This window comes from Sorex araneus, chromosome X (assembly GCF_027595985.1).
Source record: "Sorex araneus isolate mSorAra2 chromosome X, mSorAra2.pri, whole genome shotgun sequence".
NCBI classification, from domain to species: domain Eukaryota; kingdom Metazoa; phylum Chordata; class Mammalia; order Eulipotyphla; family Soricidae; genus Sorex; species Sorex araneus.
Window position 1 is genome coordinate 286,109,867 of NC_073313.1, and position 15,280 is coordinate 286,125,146.

General features: G+C 59.5%; 1 protein-coding gene and 1 pseudogene across 1 annotated transcript in view; one reads left to right on the forward strand and one right to left on the reverse strand.

The window, feature by feature from the left end:
- LOC129399564 (uncharacterized) overlaps nt 1–15,280 on the reverse strand; it is a 742,397-nt pseudogene that overhangs the window by 526,481 nt on the left and 200,636 nt on the right.
- Nucleotides 1–15,280, forward strand: part of SPTBN1 (spectrin beta, non-erythrocytic 1) — a 161,939-nt gene that overhangs the window by 131,896 nt on the left and 14,763 nt on the right. The window contains exons 16-26 of the mRNA XM_055119711.1: nt 689–1,445; nt 2,529–2,731; nt 5,050–5,140; nt 9,076–9,222; nt 10,377–10,640; nt 11,764–11,988; nt 12,550–12,639; nt 12,720–12,998; nt 13,081–13,211; nt 14,042–14,246; nt 14,442–14,816. Coding sequence (XP_054975686.1) covers nt 689–1,445; nt 2,529–2,731; nt 5,050–5,140; nt 9,076–9,222; nt 10,377–10,640; nt 11,764–11,988; nt 12,550–12,639; nt 12,720–12,998; nt 13,081–13,211; nt 14,042–14,246; nt 14,442–14,816 — 2,767 coding nt within the window. The remainder of the gene's footprint in view (nt 1–688; nt 1,446–2,528; nt 2,732–5,049; nt 5,141–9,075; nt 9,223–10,376; nt 10,641–11,763; nt 11,989–12,549; nt 12,640–12,719; nt 12,999–13,080; nt 13,212–14,041; nt 14,247–14,441; nt 14,817–15,280) is intronic.

A 15,280-nucleotide genomic window follows, 5' to 3' on the forward strand; every position in this document is an offset into this window, starting at 1 on the left:
ACATGCCCATTGGTTGCAGTGAGAGATGAGGAGCTGTGTCTGCCAGACTTGACCTGACTCGCTAGCGGCCAGGCAGGTGGTCTCTGCCCGTGTGGGCGCTCCTGGAGGTGTCCTTTCCGGTGCCCACCTTTTTCCTGATGTGTCGGATTATCTCATGTCCCTGAGCTGTTTTCGATGTTTGGTGCCCTCCGGGGCTGGAGGGATAGCACAGTGGGTAGGGCTTTTGCCTTGCATGTAGCCATCCCAAGTTCGGGTTCTGTCCCCGGCACCTCATATTGTCGCCCGAGCTCGCCAGGAGTCAGCCCTAAGCACAGAGCAAGGAGTCAGCCCTGAGCACCTCCAGGAGTGGCCCAAACACAACAACAAAACAGTCAAGTAGACCTTTGGGCCAGAGCAGTAGCGCAGCAGGGAGGGCGTTTACCTTGTCCCCAGATAATCCAGGTTCCATCCCCGGCATCACATAGGGTCCCCTGAGGAGTGGCTCCTGAGTGCAGAGCCAGGAGGAACCCCTGAGTACCACCAGGTGTGGCTCCAAAGCAAACAGACAAATCAGTATTTGGTACCCACCTCTGCAATGGGTTATTCTCCACCAAGCATGTGGTCAGAGCGGGGGGGAGGGGCTGGCGCGCTCCCCGTTCCTCTCCTGGCCTCTCACGCTGCCCTGTCCGCGTCCTGCGCTCCCTCACAGGTGGAGCCAGTTCAGGGAGCTGGTCGACCGCAAGAAGGATGCGCTTCTCTCGGCCCTGAGCATCCAGAACTACCACCTCGAGTGCAATGAGACCAAGTCCTGGATCCGGGAGAAGACCAAGGTGATCGAGTCCACCCAGGACCTGGGCAACGACCTGGCGGGTGTGATGGCCCTGCAGCGCAAGCTGACCGGCATGGAGCGGGACTTGGTGGCCATCGAGGCGAAGCTGAGCGACCTGCAGAAGGAGGCAGAGAAACTGGAGTCAGAGCACCCGGACCAGGCGCAGGCCATCCTGTCGCGGCTGGCCGAGATCGGCGGCGTGTGGGAGGAGATGAGGACCGCGCTGCGGAACCGCGAGGCCTCGCTGGGGGAGGCCAGCAAGCTGCAGCAGTTTCTGCGGGACCTGGACGACTTCCAGTCCTGGCTGTCGCGCACGCAGACGGCCATCGCCTCGGAGGACATGCCCAACACGCTGGCCGAGGCCGAGAAGCTGCTCACACAGCACGAGAACATCAAGAACGAGATAGACAACTACGAGGAGGACTACCAGAAGATGCGGGACATGGGCGAGATGGTCACCCAGGGCCAGACCGACGCCCAGTACATGTTCCTGCGCCAGCGGCTGCAGGCGCTGGACACGGGCTGGAACGAGCTGCACAGGATGTGGGAGAACAGGCAGAGCCTCCTGTCCCAGTCGCACGCCTACCAGCAGTTTCTGCGGGACACGAAGCAGGCTGAGGCCTTCCTCAACAACCAGGTGAGACGTGCGGGCACCAGGCTCCACCTGGCCCTGCCGTGTAGCCACTGTCCCTGCAAGGCGTTGTCCCGTCGTCCTCCAGGGAGCTGGAGGGGGGGAGGCGCCGGCCTGGCATGTGACTGAGCCAGGGTCCAGCCACAGCACTGCCAGGAGTGAGCCCTGAGCACTGAGGGATGTGGGCCACAAAATGAGCTATGTGGGGTCTGTAGAGAGGAGGAGAGGGAGAGAGAGGAAGAGAGAAAGGGAAAGGGAGGGGGAGAGAGGGAGAGGTGGGGAGGGAGGGAGAGAGAGAGAGAGAGAGAGAGAGAGAGAGAGAGCTACCATGCTTGCCTCACACGGCGCCCAGCCAGGTTCTGACCCGGCATACCGGGAGTCACTCCTGGGCACCCCTGGTGCGGCCCAAGTCCCCTAACCAGAGAGAAAGGGATAGGGAAGTTCTTTTTCATTTTTAATTGCTTGCTTTGGGGGCCACGTGTGGGATACCACGGGTCAAACCGGGCCGGCTGCCTGCAAGGTCCTCCCCGCCGTGTCCCCTCTCCAGCCGTGTCTGGGGCCTGTTGTTTCACTGACTGGATAGCTGCTTCCCGGGGTCTGGGAGAATGGGGGCTTCACCTGATGGGCCCCGGCAGAGGCCAGAGGAAGTGAGCAGACGCCTGCCAGCGCCGAACCCCAGCCTCGGGAGGCCTCAGAGGGTTTGTTGGCGTTGCCTGGAGGCCCGTAGTACGGCCCGTGGCTTAGCTGTGAGCTTTGCTCCTTCCCTCGCCTGACCTAGGGAGAGCTGGTCGCGGGCGCTGTCCCTCCCCGCTCTGACTGGCTCAGGAGGTCAGTGGGGTCACGGGAGGTGTGGAATGGAAGCAGGGCCTAGAGAACCCACTGCTTTTGTGACTCCTGGCACACGGCCCGGGACCCTGGCAATGGCATAGCGTGGGGGGCACTTGCCTCGCCACAGCCGACCCAGGTTTCCCTAAGCCCCGCCAGGCGTGATTCCTGAGCGCAGGGCCAGGCGTGCACCTGAGCACCACCTGGTAGGGCTGCGCAGAAAACAGGAGCCCGCCTCACCCCGGCCTCTCCCCTCCCGGTAAGGAGTACGTCCTGGCCCACACTGAGATGCCGGCCACTCTGGAGGGTGCCGAGGCCGCCATCCGCAAGCAGGAGGACTTCATGACCACCATGGACGCCAACGAGGAGAAGATCAGCGCCGTGGTGGAGTCGGGCCGCAGGCTGCTGAGCGCCGGCAACGTCAGCTCGGACCGCATCCAGGAGAAGGTGGACTCCATCGACGACAGGTGCAGGGCTGGGGACCGGGGTCTGGGCCACAGCACAAGGGGAGCCCCCGTGAGCCTGGGCATAGAGTTGCGAGTGGCCCGGACCATCGCTGGGTGTGGCCCCAAAAACAAAACAAAAAATAGGTTGGGGGGAGCTGGCAGGGTGCAGTTCAGCAGGAAAGCACAGAAAAAGGACCAAAATTCTGAGGCAGCTTTGCAACCCCCGTGGTATGAGTAATGCCTAAGGGTTAGGGCCGTCTGCTGGTCCAGAGAACCACAGAGGCCCGAGAAGGTTCCTCTGGGGTTCAGATGCATGCAGACGCCCAGGGAGGGGCCGGCCCCTCTCTGGGGGTCAGATGCATGCAGACACCCAGGGAGGGGCCGGCCCATGGCCCCTGATGGCTCCTGGCATGCATTCCTGGCCTAGACTCGTTCCCCCCCCACCCCCTGGCCTCAGTGCCTGCCCGAACACAGCCGCCTTCTGAGAACGGTCAGGGCTGAGCGGTCAGACCACCCTTCCTCGTGATGAGAGAAAGGGGCCTTTTTCCTTCTGCCAAGGCGTCCCCAAGACCGAGTGGCCTTGTTTGGTTTTATTTTTAATTATAAAAAAGTTTTCTCCCTGGCAAGAGGCCAATGTCCTCTGCATGACCCTCCCCGTTCATTTCCAGCCCTGCACACAGGAGGGTCAGGCGGGGAAGAGGTGGCCGGGCTGGCCCATCCACCCTGACCTTGGGCTCGTGGCGGACCCTGTTGTGGGTGCAGCTCGGAATTCACAGGCCGGGCTGTTTTCAGAACCAGCACGCGTCCTCCCAGGTTTAGCTTTAGATCTCTGGGCCACCGGGGACGTTCAGGGGAAACCAGGACTCGGGTAAGACCTTGCACATGGCTGACCTGGGTTCAATTCCCAGCACCCCAATTGGTCCCCCAAATACTACTGAGAATGAGCCCTGAGCACAAAGCTGGGATTGAGCCCTGAGCACAAAGCTGGGATTGAGCCCTGAGCACAGAGCCAGGAGTCCTCCCTGAGCACAGAGCCCGGAGTGAGCCCTGAGCACAGCCAGGAGTCCACCCTGAGCACACAACCAGGAGTGAGCCCTGAGTGCAGATCGAGGAGTTCATCCTGAGCACAGAGCTAAGAGTTCTCCCTGAGCACTGCCAGGTGTGTCCTCCAAAAACAAACCTGAATCTGTAAGGCACTGTACACCCTGGCAGGTGCCATCAGCATTGCTGTCCCTCGGTCATTGTGGCGCGTTTCCCCGGGCTCCGCAGGCAGCTGTGGCCCAGAGGGCCTCGGGGCATGCCGAGTTGGGTTCTTCCCCGGTAGCCGTGGACACGGGTGGGGTTGGCCGAGGGGAAGCTGGCTGGAGAGTCACCGTCCCCATCCTTGGGCTGCCCAGAAGCCGCCCAGGACGTCTGCTGATCCCCGAGGTGCAGCCACCCTCCTGCCCTCAGCACCCGCAGCTGACCCGGGCTGGCAGAGACCAAGTAGGTGAGGGGGGGAGGTTTGGTGCAGAGCAGGACGAGCCCCCTCCTCTCCCACCCTCGGGAGGCGTCAAGGCCACTGGCACATCAGAACCTGAACAGTTTCATTCAACGGTTATATGTGCTCTAGTTTTTTTGGCCTTTGGCAACTAATTTACTTAATAATGGAATTTAGTAGGTAGACAGTCTCAAAGATCGAGAATGTTCCTTCTCTGGGTTATTGTGGTTTCAGGCGGGGAAAAAAGATGGGAATCTGCTGGCCCAGTCATTGACTCATTGTTGGAGAATTTCTTGTTTTCTTGGCCGTTTGCGTGCCCTGTGTCCTGTTTGGAAGTTCTTGAAGATAAGCCTCACCTGTCACCAGGAACAGCAGCTCTGCACAGTGTGTGCGCGGGTTCCTGCCTCTCACCAGCCGGGAGCGCCCTCTCCTCCGGCTGCGCTCTGCCCAGGGCGTAGTGTCTCACTCAGCCTTGTTTGCAGAGTGCAAATCTCTTGTTTCTTTGACATCTTATCTGCATGATTCAGAACTATAAGTGGTCTTCAGCATATAGAAAAGCCAGGAAAGAAATGGAATTACTCTTCTTTTTTTTTTTAAACATCAAGCTTTCTGCTTCTTTTCTTTTTTAAAAAACATATTTTTGTTTATAATTAAGACACAAAGCCATTGCTAGTGGAATTGTTTCCAGCATAGTGTTCCAATCGCAATTCCACCCTCGGGTCCCCCCTTCCTCCACCAAAGCCCCAGGTTCCTGCCCACTCCCCTACGTTCCCCTCTTGGGCACACGACAGATTTATTCCATGTTACCTGCTCCATGTCTGCTTCTTTTTGAAAAGTCCTTTTCTCGTTGTTGTAACAGACACAGGAAGAACCGAGAGGCGGCCAGCGAGCTCCTGATGCGGCTGAAGGACAACAGGGACCTCCAGAAGTTCCTGCAGGACTGTCAGGAGGTACGTTTCCTCAGCGCAGGCTTGTGCGCATCAGGGTGTGCCTTGGAGGGACGCAGGCCCCAGGGGACACCAGCCCTCCAGCCCACCGTCCTCTGGGCCTCTCGCATTTGCACCCCCCTCCTGGCTCGCTGCCAGCAGCCCCACACTTGCCCTGGCCATAGGAAGTGACGGGAGCTGGGGGCTCAGTGTGCGGCACGTGGCTGGTGTGGATGGGCCTGGCTCGGCCCCTGGCACCCCTGGCTTCCTCTCAGCACCTCGGTCACACGCCTGTCCTGCCAGTGAGCACAGCAGGAAGTGCCGCTAGGAAGAGAATGGATTGAGGCCACCAACCCTGTCACCTGTGTAGTCTGGGGTGGAATAACACAGAATAGCACCCTCTCAGACTTCCCAGTCAGCTATTACTAACATAATAATAATATAATAATTACCACAGCAGGTGGCCCGGGGGTCCAAGTTGACAGCTATGTTTCTCAGCCTTCATTTTTTTTTTTTTTGACCCATGGTCTCCTTCCTACGTTGCACCAGCCCCTCCCCCACTCTGCTGGTCGGCCTCCTGACCCGGTGCTGTGACCCTCATTTGTACAGGGCACATGGTCACAGCGCACCAGGTGGGCAGACACCACTTCTAGAGCCGTGCTGTCCACCGGCCGAGTGCTGACATTGAGGAGGATTGTTGCTTATCTGGGAACTGTTTTAGGGACTTGGTAAGCAGCTGTGATTGGTGGCCGCATATAGGACACGCGGGTGTGGCTCTTTCCCACCATTGCAGAAAGTTTCCTTGGCCAGCGATTCCCTGAAACAGTCTGTAACCTCAGAGCGTTTCAGACTGTTTTCCTTAAAGCCACGTCTGTGTGTTGGTTTGGGGAAGAGAAAGCTGCAGAGCTGGAACCAGTACCCAAGTAGGGAGCCGAGGCTTTTAAAACGCAAACCAAGTTTCTCCTGTAAAGTGCCCGTGTGCTGCGCTGGAGGGATCCTGGGGGAAGCCCCGTCCCTCCCTGCACCACGGGTGCAGACCGGCCCCTCCTCGGCTCTTGCCGTGTGTCTGATGTGCATGAGCATCATCATGACTTAGACGGGGCCGTAACATGTGGTATTGATCTGATGATCCACATATTGTCTGCCCCCTACACATGTGTGAGCAAACTCGGAAAACTGAAGGTAGCTCAGAGAGAGGGGGGGAGGGAGAGAGGGAGGGAGGAAAAAGGGGGAAGGTGGGCATCTGCAAGCCAGTTGCAGGAACGCATGTAACTGACTTCACACATGTGTGAGTTGACGAGTGCATCGTATGCATCATATTCCTGTGTCTGCCAGAGAACAGCCTCGGTTTTCAGGTGTATTAGACTACGTTCTTCCCGGGCAGGATAGGACAGTGTTTCCTGGCCCAGCCCCAGAGACCTGGCCTGTGGCGGGGCAGCACGCACCAGCACCAGCTTCCCTTCCACTGCGCCTTCCACCTTCTGTGAGCGGTGCTCTGAGCTCCCGCCACTCACTGCTGGGGGTCGGCCCTGACCTGGGACGCCAAATCTGTTGATTCTCAGCACCTCCCTGTCGGATCTGGGTCTCCAGGGCATTTGCCTGGAGCCGGGCGGTGAAGATGGGAAAGCCCATCAGGTGAGCGGAGCGTTAATCGCCCGTGGGCCGAGGGAAGCAGTGTCCAGGGTGACTGCTCGCCTTGAGGTGGTCATGTGGCCTGCCGCCTGGCCTGTCTCCGTGGCCTCCCCAGGCAGCAGAGGCCCGTGTAGGCATCAGCGGTGCAGGGGCCGAGGGGCGCTGGTTGTCCAGACTTGCCTGGAGGGCACGCTCATGATTTGGGACCTGCTGGCCTGGCACCTGGTGCATGCCAGGCTGGCTCTGACGGAGCAGGGGCTGAAGGGAGAGAGAAACTCGCTGGAAATTTTCGTTTCCGTGCGCGTGGATTTCTAGCTAGAAATGCCTGGGGGGAGCTGAGAAGCTGGGGAAAGGCCTGAGGGTCTGCTCTGACAGCGCCCTTGGCTCCAGGGAATCCTTAACACGCAATGTGTGGGGGATGTTGGTCCGCTTCCCGCCCTGGCCCACTCTCCCTGTCCCTGAGTTTCAGGGAGCAGAGACTCACTCTGCATCTGCTGGGGTATGGGTAGGGGTGTCCCACATCCTCACCTACTTCATCAGGAGGCCCGAAATCCCGGGAGCAAGAAGGTACACTAGGGCAGAGAAACACTGTGGTCAGGCTCCCGAAGGCAGAGTGGAGTGTGTGTCTGCCCGGCCCCCAGGAGTAAGAGTTGGGCATCGACACCCAGAGGCCAGGCTTCACACTGTCACCGGCTGGCGGTGCCCTCACTGTGGAAACTCAGCCAGGCCACGTGTCCCGGTGTCCCGGTCACAGCAGGCTGCGGAGAGGCCGTTGTGCTTGAGTTGTGTGAGTGGGATAGCCTGAGGCGGCGGTGGCGCCCGTCAGCTGTGCCTGCCCTCAGAAGTAGACTTACTGCCCTTGAACACAGCGCTAAGGGGCGGCTGGGGACCCTGAGCTTCGTGCTCTGCTGCTAGCCTAGACTGTGGCTGCCGGTTTCCTCTCCTTCCTGGTCTGCACGGGGTTCCTGAGGGCAGAGCATGAGGAGACCCCGAGGCAGCCCTGGTAGATGCCAAGGCCGTGGGGCTTTGTATGGCCCCGTGGGTTCCGTCAGACCAGCCACTGTGCTGGCACACGGCGCTTCCTCTGTATGACAACTTGTTCAGAACACAGATGCGTGACCCTCTGGTTTTTATGTCAGTCTTTTTGTTGTTAAATCTCTCTTGGACGGGTGGTTATAAATAGCAAGAGCATGTGAATTCTCACTACTTTGGGTAAACATCTTCGTGTATGTGTGTTTAGAACGCAGGGGAACCTTTGCCATTTGCTTTCCTTTTCATTTCATTTTCTCTAGAATGAATGACCGTGGTACCTCAGATATTTTGCTAGTTGGACAGCTGGAAAATCGCTCCTTCCTTAAGGAAGGCCCTGCCGTGTCTCAGTTTTTGTGTCAGATGTGCTGTCCTTTGCACAAACGGCTTTTTGACATCTCCTGGCCATTACCCTCTGCAGAAAGTGGCGCCAGACTCTGGCTGCCGTTGGCCCTGGGCCCCTGGGCGTGGCCTGGGGGAGGGGCAGAGGCAGCAGCCCCCCTAAGCTAAGTGGCCTTTCCAGCGGCTGCCCAAGGACAAGTGAATGTCCCTGATGGGTCGGTTGCCAGCCTGAGTCTGGGGAGGGGACGGTGCAGTGTCCCCAGCCGCGACGTGGGAGAAAGCCCCACAGGGCCCCCGCAGTCTCTGCGCCTTTGCGTGTCTTGTGCCGGGTCGGAATCAGGCCGACTATGGCAGGCACCAAGTACCAGGGCGACGGGGTCCGAGAGCCAGGAGTGGAGGATGGCTGTGTGGGCTCGGGATTGGCCAGCTCTGTGGGACACGGCCAAGAGCCGATGCATGCCCACGTGCCAGGCCTCAGAGTCCAGTCCCGTGGCATGATCTGGGTCCGAATGGAAGGCTGGTGGGAAAATGAGGCTCCGGATGGAGGTGGCAGCCTCGGGGGCCCGGGGGGAGCACTGGGCCCCTTACCCTTCCAGCGGCAGTTTGTGATGGAAAGCTCCAGAAGAATGGCAAGACAGTCCCGTCGTGATGAATGTGGTAGGGCTGGCACAGGTACTGAGACGAGAGAGATTGTGGGAGGGGGAGCCAGGTAGTTGGGAGCTGGACCCGGGAGCACCAGTGCTCCAGGATTTACCGTCGGGCAGCTTGGAGCAGAGCTCAGGCTGTCCCGGTGCGGGCCCTGTTGCAACTCGCCGGACCTGTAAAGTAAATATTTGGTTGTCTGTTGACAAGGAGCCATGCAGATTTGCAAGGTATGAGGCAACACAGCCCTTTCTAGGAGAGGAGTGGCTGACGTCTACCCACAGCCCCTGAGGCCTCCCTTTGTCTCTCCCCAGCTCTCTCTCTGGATCAATGAGAAGATGCTCACTGCCCAGGACATGTCTTACGACGAAGCCCGAAACCTGCACAGTAAATGGCTGAAGCACCAGGCGTTCATGGCGGAACTCGCCTCCAACAAAGAATGGCTGGACAAGATCGAGAAGGTGAGTGGCACTGCGGGGCAGGGGAGCCGAGCGGGAGGATGTGCTCTTTGGAGTCTGTGAGTCACGCTGTACCACGGACAAGCTCACAGCTAGCAGAAGGGAGAGAGCAGGAACGAGACAGATGGTGCAAAACGCTTGACATCTCTCTGGATGCTGATGCGCAGTGACCGTGCGTCTGCCGCCGAGGGCAGCCTGCAGCCCCACCCAGAGTTCCCGCCACCTTGCGGTGACAGAAGACAGGAAGACAGACACGCCTCGTGGGATTAGGAACACTGCCTATTTAAAACTTTCCTACTTTCCCTGCTACTCCTACACACTTTTAAAATACTGATTCAGGGGCCAGAAGAAAGTTCAGGGTTAAGACGTTAGCTAAGATGTTAGCAGTCCCAACATACCACGTGGTTCCCTGATAACCAGAGTGATCTCGAGAGCACAGAGCCAGGAGTCAGCCCGAGCAGAGCCTGGTGTGGCCCAGAAATACAACAAAGCAAAAAAAAGAAAAAAAAAAACAAACTGTTTCAGACCCTTAATGTTTAAATAACACATTGTGACTGACCTCTTGGAGGGTGGGAGAAGTGGAAGGGACAGTTGGATGCCTTGGGCAGGGTCAGCCCCTGGCAGTTATTTCTCCTGAAAGATCGTTACAGGCCATAGGCCCTCATTGTGCAACTGAGTATGGAGTCAGGGAGGGTGTCTTGGTTTTTGGGGGGACCTGGTGGATGTCGGCTTTGTGGGTCCACCCATTGGTGCTCAGGTTACTCCTGGCTCTGCACTCGGGAATCACTCCTGCAGTGCTCAGATGACCATATGGGATGTCGGGGATTGAACCCAGGTCAGCCACGTGCAAGGCAAACGCCCTGTTTGCTGTACTGTTGTTCCAGCCCCAGAAGAATTTCTTTGAAGTAAACTTGAAATTTATTATCCATAAGTGCTTGATTTATATACCTATTTTATATGCCCAGGGTGGCATAAAGGTTTCTCAGGGCGAAAGTCCAGAACTGGGTCACTTAAATTTATCAAGCAGTGACTTTGTATGAAAAGACGGTGTGTGGAATGAATGGGTAAATCACAGAGCAAATACCTTAGGTTTTTCACAATGGTAGTTGTCCCGTGAAAAGTGCCTTTATTTGTAACCACACTGACACCTTTTCCAGGAAGGAATGCAGCTCATTTCTGAAAAGCCAGAGACGGAAGCCGTGGTGAAGGAGAAACTCACTGGTTTACACAAAATGTGGGAAGTCCTTGAATCCACCACCCAGACTAAGGCCCAGCGGCTCTTTGATGCCAACAAGGCGGAACTTTTCACCCAGAGCTGTGCAGACCTGGACAAATGGCTGCACGGGCTGGAGACCCAGATCCAGTCTGACGACTACGGCAAGGACCTCACCAGCGTCAACATTCTGCTCAAAAAGCAGCAGGCAAGTGCGCCCGCCCCGGCCCTGCGGCCCTGCCTCCCCCCTCGGCGGGCCGGGCTCTGACGAGGCACCGCGGCTGCTTAGAGAATGTCTCTCAGAAGCCACTGGCACGCCCACCTCTCAAGTCCATCGTTCATTTGGGCCCGCAGCTTAGTTGGAGTGGGGACCTTGTTTTCCAAGGCCTCGTGGCTTTCCGGCTGCTCTGTGTGTTAGGGGGTGACACGAGGAATCCATTTTCCACACCGGGATGGAGGGTGCTGAGTGCGAGGGGATAGACTGCACCGGGGGGCAAACTGCTCAGTGAGGGGAGAAAGGAACCAGCCACAGGTCCTGGCACTTCCTGCCCCCTTACCAGGGGAGTCTTGGCCGAGCGCCAGTGGGCTGCTGCTGCCATGGACAATACCTCTGTCGTCTGGCTGGTGCTTTGGTTCCTCTGTTCTTCGAGTCATTCCTTCCTTCCCTCGGCCCTCACGGCTGCCTGTCCTCAGGCTGAACGGAGTCTGTCCGTTCACCAGGAACTCTCCGGGCTCTGAGTGGCAGGTCAGACCCCCTCTCAGGCAGTTCTGAGGCGTGATGCCCTGCCTACACTTGGCCCTTTTCATTTTCTTGGTGAAAACAAACAAAAACAAATTAGCGTGTGCTCGGAGCTGATTATACAAGGGTTCAGAAAAGTAGCAGCTTCCTGAGTGAAGAGATTGAGGGAAAAAAAAAAAAAAAAACATTGTCTTGGCGATTGCCCTTCTTGCCTGGAAGGATTGGAACCTCAGGTCTACGTTCCTCTCCGTGGTTTGACTAGCTCTGACCTCCTTCTGATTTCTGAACCAGCAGAAGAAAGGAACTCTCCTTTTCCCGTAACTCATTTCCCCGTCGGTTTCTTTACCTCCAAGTTCCAGGATGAGCTTGAGTATTGATTCCCAAGTTTCCAAGGCCTGGAAGGAGACTTGAACAGTGGATCTAGGACACAGGGCGAGTGGAGAAGGCCATCGTTCAGGCGTGTCCTGAAATCTCCGCTTTGTGACTCCTGTCCTCAGAAGTGTCGTTTTGAGCAGCCCCGGAGGGGAGGGATTCCTCGGGCCGCCCGTCCCCCATGTCACCAGTGTGCAAGCCATCTGCTTTCTGCCCACAGATGCTGGAGAACCAGATGGAGGTAAGGAAGAAGGAGATCGAAGAGCTGCAGAGCCAGGCCCAGGCCCTGAGCCAGGAGGGCAAGAGCACGGATGAGGTGGACAGCAAGCGGCTGACCGTGCAGACCAAGTTCCGGGAGCTGCTGGAGCCGCTGACCGAGAGGAAGCAGTACCTGCTGGCCTCCAAGGAGATCCACCAGTTCAACCGGGACGTGGAGGATGAAATCGTGAGTGCGGCTCCCTCCCCTCCCCCCGCCTGCGCATGCAGCCTGGCCAAGTGAGGTGTGGCCAAATGGTCCTCGAAGGTGTGGGTGCCCCTGTGTGGTATTCTTAGAAGAAAGAATCAGAGGCAGAGCGAGAGCACAGCAGGGAGGGCGTTTGCCTTGCATGCGGCCCACCCGGGTTCAGTTCCCAGCATCCCATATGGTCCCATGAGCACTGCCAGGAGTGATTCCTGAGTGCATGAGCTAGGAGTAAGCCCTGAGAATCGCTGGGTGTGACCCAAAAACTGAAGGGGAAAAAAAGAAAGCAAGCGTTAGGAGCAGGCGAGACTCAGGCCCAGGTCTGCCAGGGTCGGCCCCAGCAAGCTCGAGCAGCGCCCCCGGCCAGTCCCGTGTCTCAGGGTTCCTGGGCTCGGCATGGGAGGAAGCAGGCGGTCAGTGGGCGGCACTCGGCGTGAACCGAGGCCTGGAGGGCACGTCAGGCGGGTGCCGTGGGCCAGGCTCCCTGCCGTCTGCCCCGCTGGTGTCGCGCTGCTGTTCCCTGACGCCCATGTGCGGTTCTCCCAGCTATGGGTCGGAGAGCGCATGCCTCTGGCCACGTCCACGGACCACGGCCACAACTTGCAGACCGTGCAGCTCCTCATCAAGAAGAACCAGGTAACGGCCGGCAGGGTGCCCGGTGCAGGGGGCGGGCAAGGCCAGAGCGCACGCGAGCCCCTCGTGTGTCCCCCCCGCAGACCCTTCAGAAGGAGATCCAGGGCCACCAGCCGCGCATCGACGACATCTTCGAGCGGAGCCAGAGCATCGTGACAGCCAGCAGCCCCAACGCCGAGGCCATCCGGCAGCGGCTGGCCGACCTGAAGCAGCTGTGGGGGCAGCTCATGGCCGAGACAGAGAAGCGGCACACGCGGCTAGAGGAGGCGCACCGCGCCCAGCAGTACTACTTCGATGCGGCCGAGGCCGAGGCCTGGATGAGTGAGCAGGAGCTGTACATGATGTCGGAGGAGAAGGCCAAGGTGACCTGCCGTCCCCCCATGCTCTGGGCACTCCGACGGGGTGGGGGGCGGCAGTGCCTCACCGGCCCCTCCCTCCCTGCAGGACGAGCAGAGCGCCGTGTCCATGCTGAAGAAGCACCAGATTCTGGAGCAGGCCGTGGAAGACTACGCGGAGACCGTGCACCAGCTGTCCACCACCAGCCGCGCCCTCGTGGCCGAGGGCCACCCCGAAAGGTGGGCCGACCTCCCGAGCGGGCCCCTGCCCTGCATGCTTGCGCTGATGGTTCCGAGCCTCTGAGGGCAGGAAAGGACTCAGAGGCCGGGGCAGGGGGACGGCGCCCCTCTGGGCTGCGGGGCCTTAGTCAGTGCCTGAAGGACAGCCGACCCGAGTTTCAGTCCGGCTCCAGATTAGTGAGGGAGCAGGGCCGCTTGCCTTAAGGATCCACGGGCCCCTTGTAAGTCTCTTCTCCTGACTGACAGCCAGTCCTCGCCATGTGTCTGCAAGGTGGACACTGGTCCTGCCCCCCCAGACACACGGCGAGGGTGGGCCTCACATCCACTCACACAGGCTGCTCTGCGGCGCGTTGCTCGGCGTCCATACGCCTGTCTCTGGGCAGCAGTGGCTGCCCGCTCGCTGACAGTGTGTTTCAGGCGGATGCCAGGCGAGGTTGCCCTTGCCCTCCAGCCACATGGTAGCCTCGAGTGGCCTCAGCTTCCAGGTCTTGCGTTCACTTTGAACCCAGAGGGAATCCAGTCTGAGGCCGGCAGCCCCGTGCTGCTCTCGCTGCCCTGGTCAGTGCTCAGGGTGTCCGGCAGTGGCCGGCAAGCATGTTTTATTTCCCTGTGGGCTCCTGTTTCTTGAAGCCAAGGCCAGGCTTCCGGGTTTAATCTGTTGGGCTGAACAGGATCGCTGACGGGGGAATCGTTTGATCCTATTTGGGGGCCACACCTGGTGGGTGCCGGGACCAGGTTGGCCACGGGTGAGGCAGGCGCCCCTCCGGCCCCAGGGCTCCTGGCTTTCTCAGGAACCTTGTCTGACACGCCCGACCCCACCCTGCCTGCAGCGAGCGCATCAGCATGCGGCAGTCCAAGGTGGACAAACTGTATGCGGGCCTGAAGGACCTCGCCGAGGAGAGGAGGGGCAAGCTGGACGAGCGGCACCGGCTGTTCCAGCTCAACCGGGAGGTGGACGACCTGGAGCAGTGGATCGCCGAGAGGGAGGTGGTCGCGGGCTCCCACGAGCTGGGGCAGGACTACGAGCACGTCACGGCAAGTACTGCCCGGCGCCGGGCAAGTCGCAGGGCCTGGGGCGCGTCCCACCATGGCTCTTCCCCCCACCCCCCAACAGGAAAGAAGCCCGGGTGGTGGCCAGCTGCCAAGCTGGAGCCTCAGCCACCCATGTCCAGTGCTTGCCCACGGGCCCCTAGCGGCCACCCTGACCCATCCTCGCACATCTCATTCCAGATGCTCCAGGAACGGTTCCGAGAGTTCGCCCGGGACACAGGGAACATCGGGCAGGAGCGAGTGGACACAGTGAACCACATGGCGGACGAGCTCATCAATTCGGGCCACTCGGACGCGGCCACCATCGCCGAGTGGAAGGACGGACTCAACGAGGCCTGGGCCGACCTCCTGGAGCTCATCGACACCAGGACGCAGATCCTCGCCGCCTCCTACGAGCTGCACAAGTTCTACCACGACGCCAAGGAGATCTTCGGGCGTATCCAGGACAAGCACAAGAAGCTCCCCGAGGAGCTGGGGCGGGACCAGAACACCGTGGAGACGCTGCAGAGGATGCACACCACCTTCGAGCACGACATCCAGGCCCTGGGCACACAGGTGCGTCAGGAGGGGGGCGCCCGGCTGCTTCCTGTGGGGGTTCACCCATTCCCTCCAACTTGCCCCTCAGCCAGCGGCGCAGGGAAGGGTTTCTGCCCACTCCCACCCTCTCTCCCTTCCTGCTACTGCTATAGTGACCCTGTGGCTCACGGCCAGCCCCGGGTCTAGCGCGACCCCCTGTCCGTCGGGATGCGCCCTGACGTTCCCCTGGGGTCACAGTCTGGGTGCAGCTATACCCGTGGGGGCTGTAGGTGCTCACCGGTGCTGGCCGGGACTCGCCTTCTCTGGCGCCCTCCCCCCGCCCCATCGGGGTCCCGTTCGGATGGCTTGGAGAGACAAGCTTGGTTGTTTATACAGGAAACTGGCTCGAGATCATTTCTGCGTGACGTGCTCGTTCTAGTTTCACTCCCCCTACCCGGCCAGCCGGGCTGCTGCTTAGATTTCTGAGTCAGTCACGTCTGAGC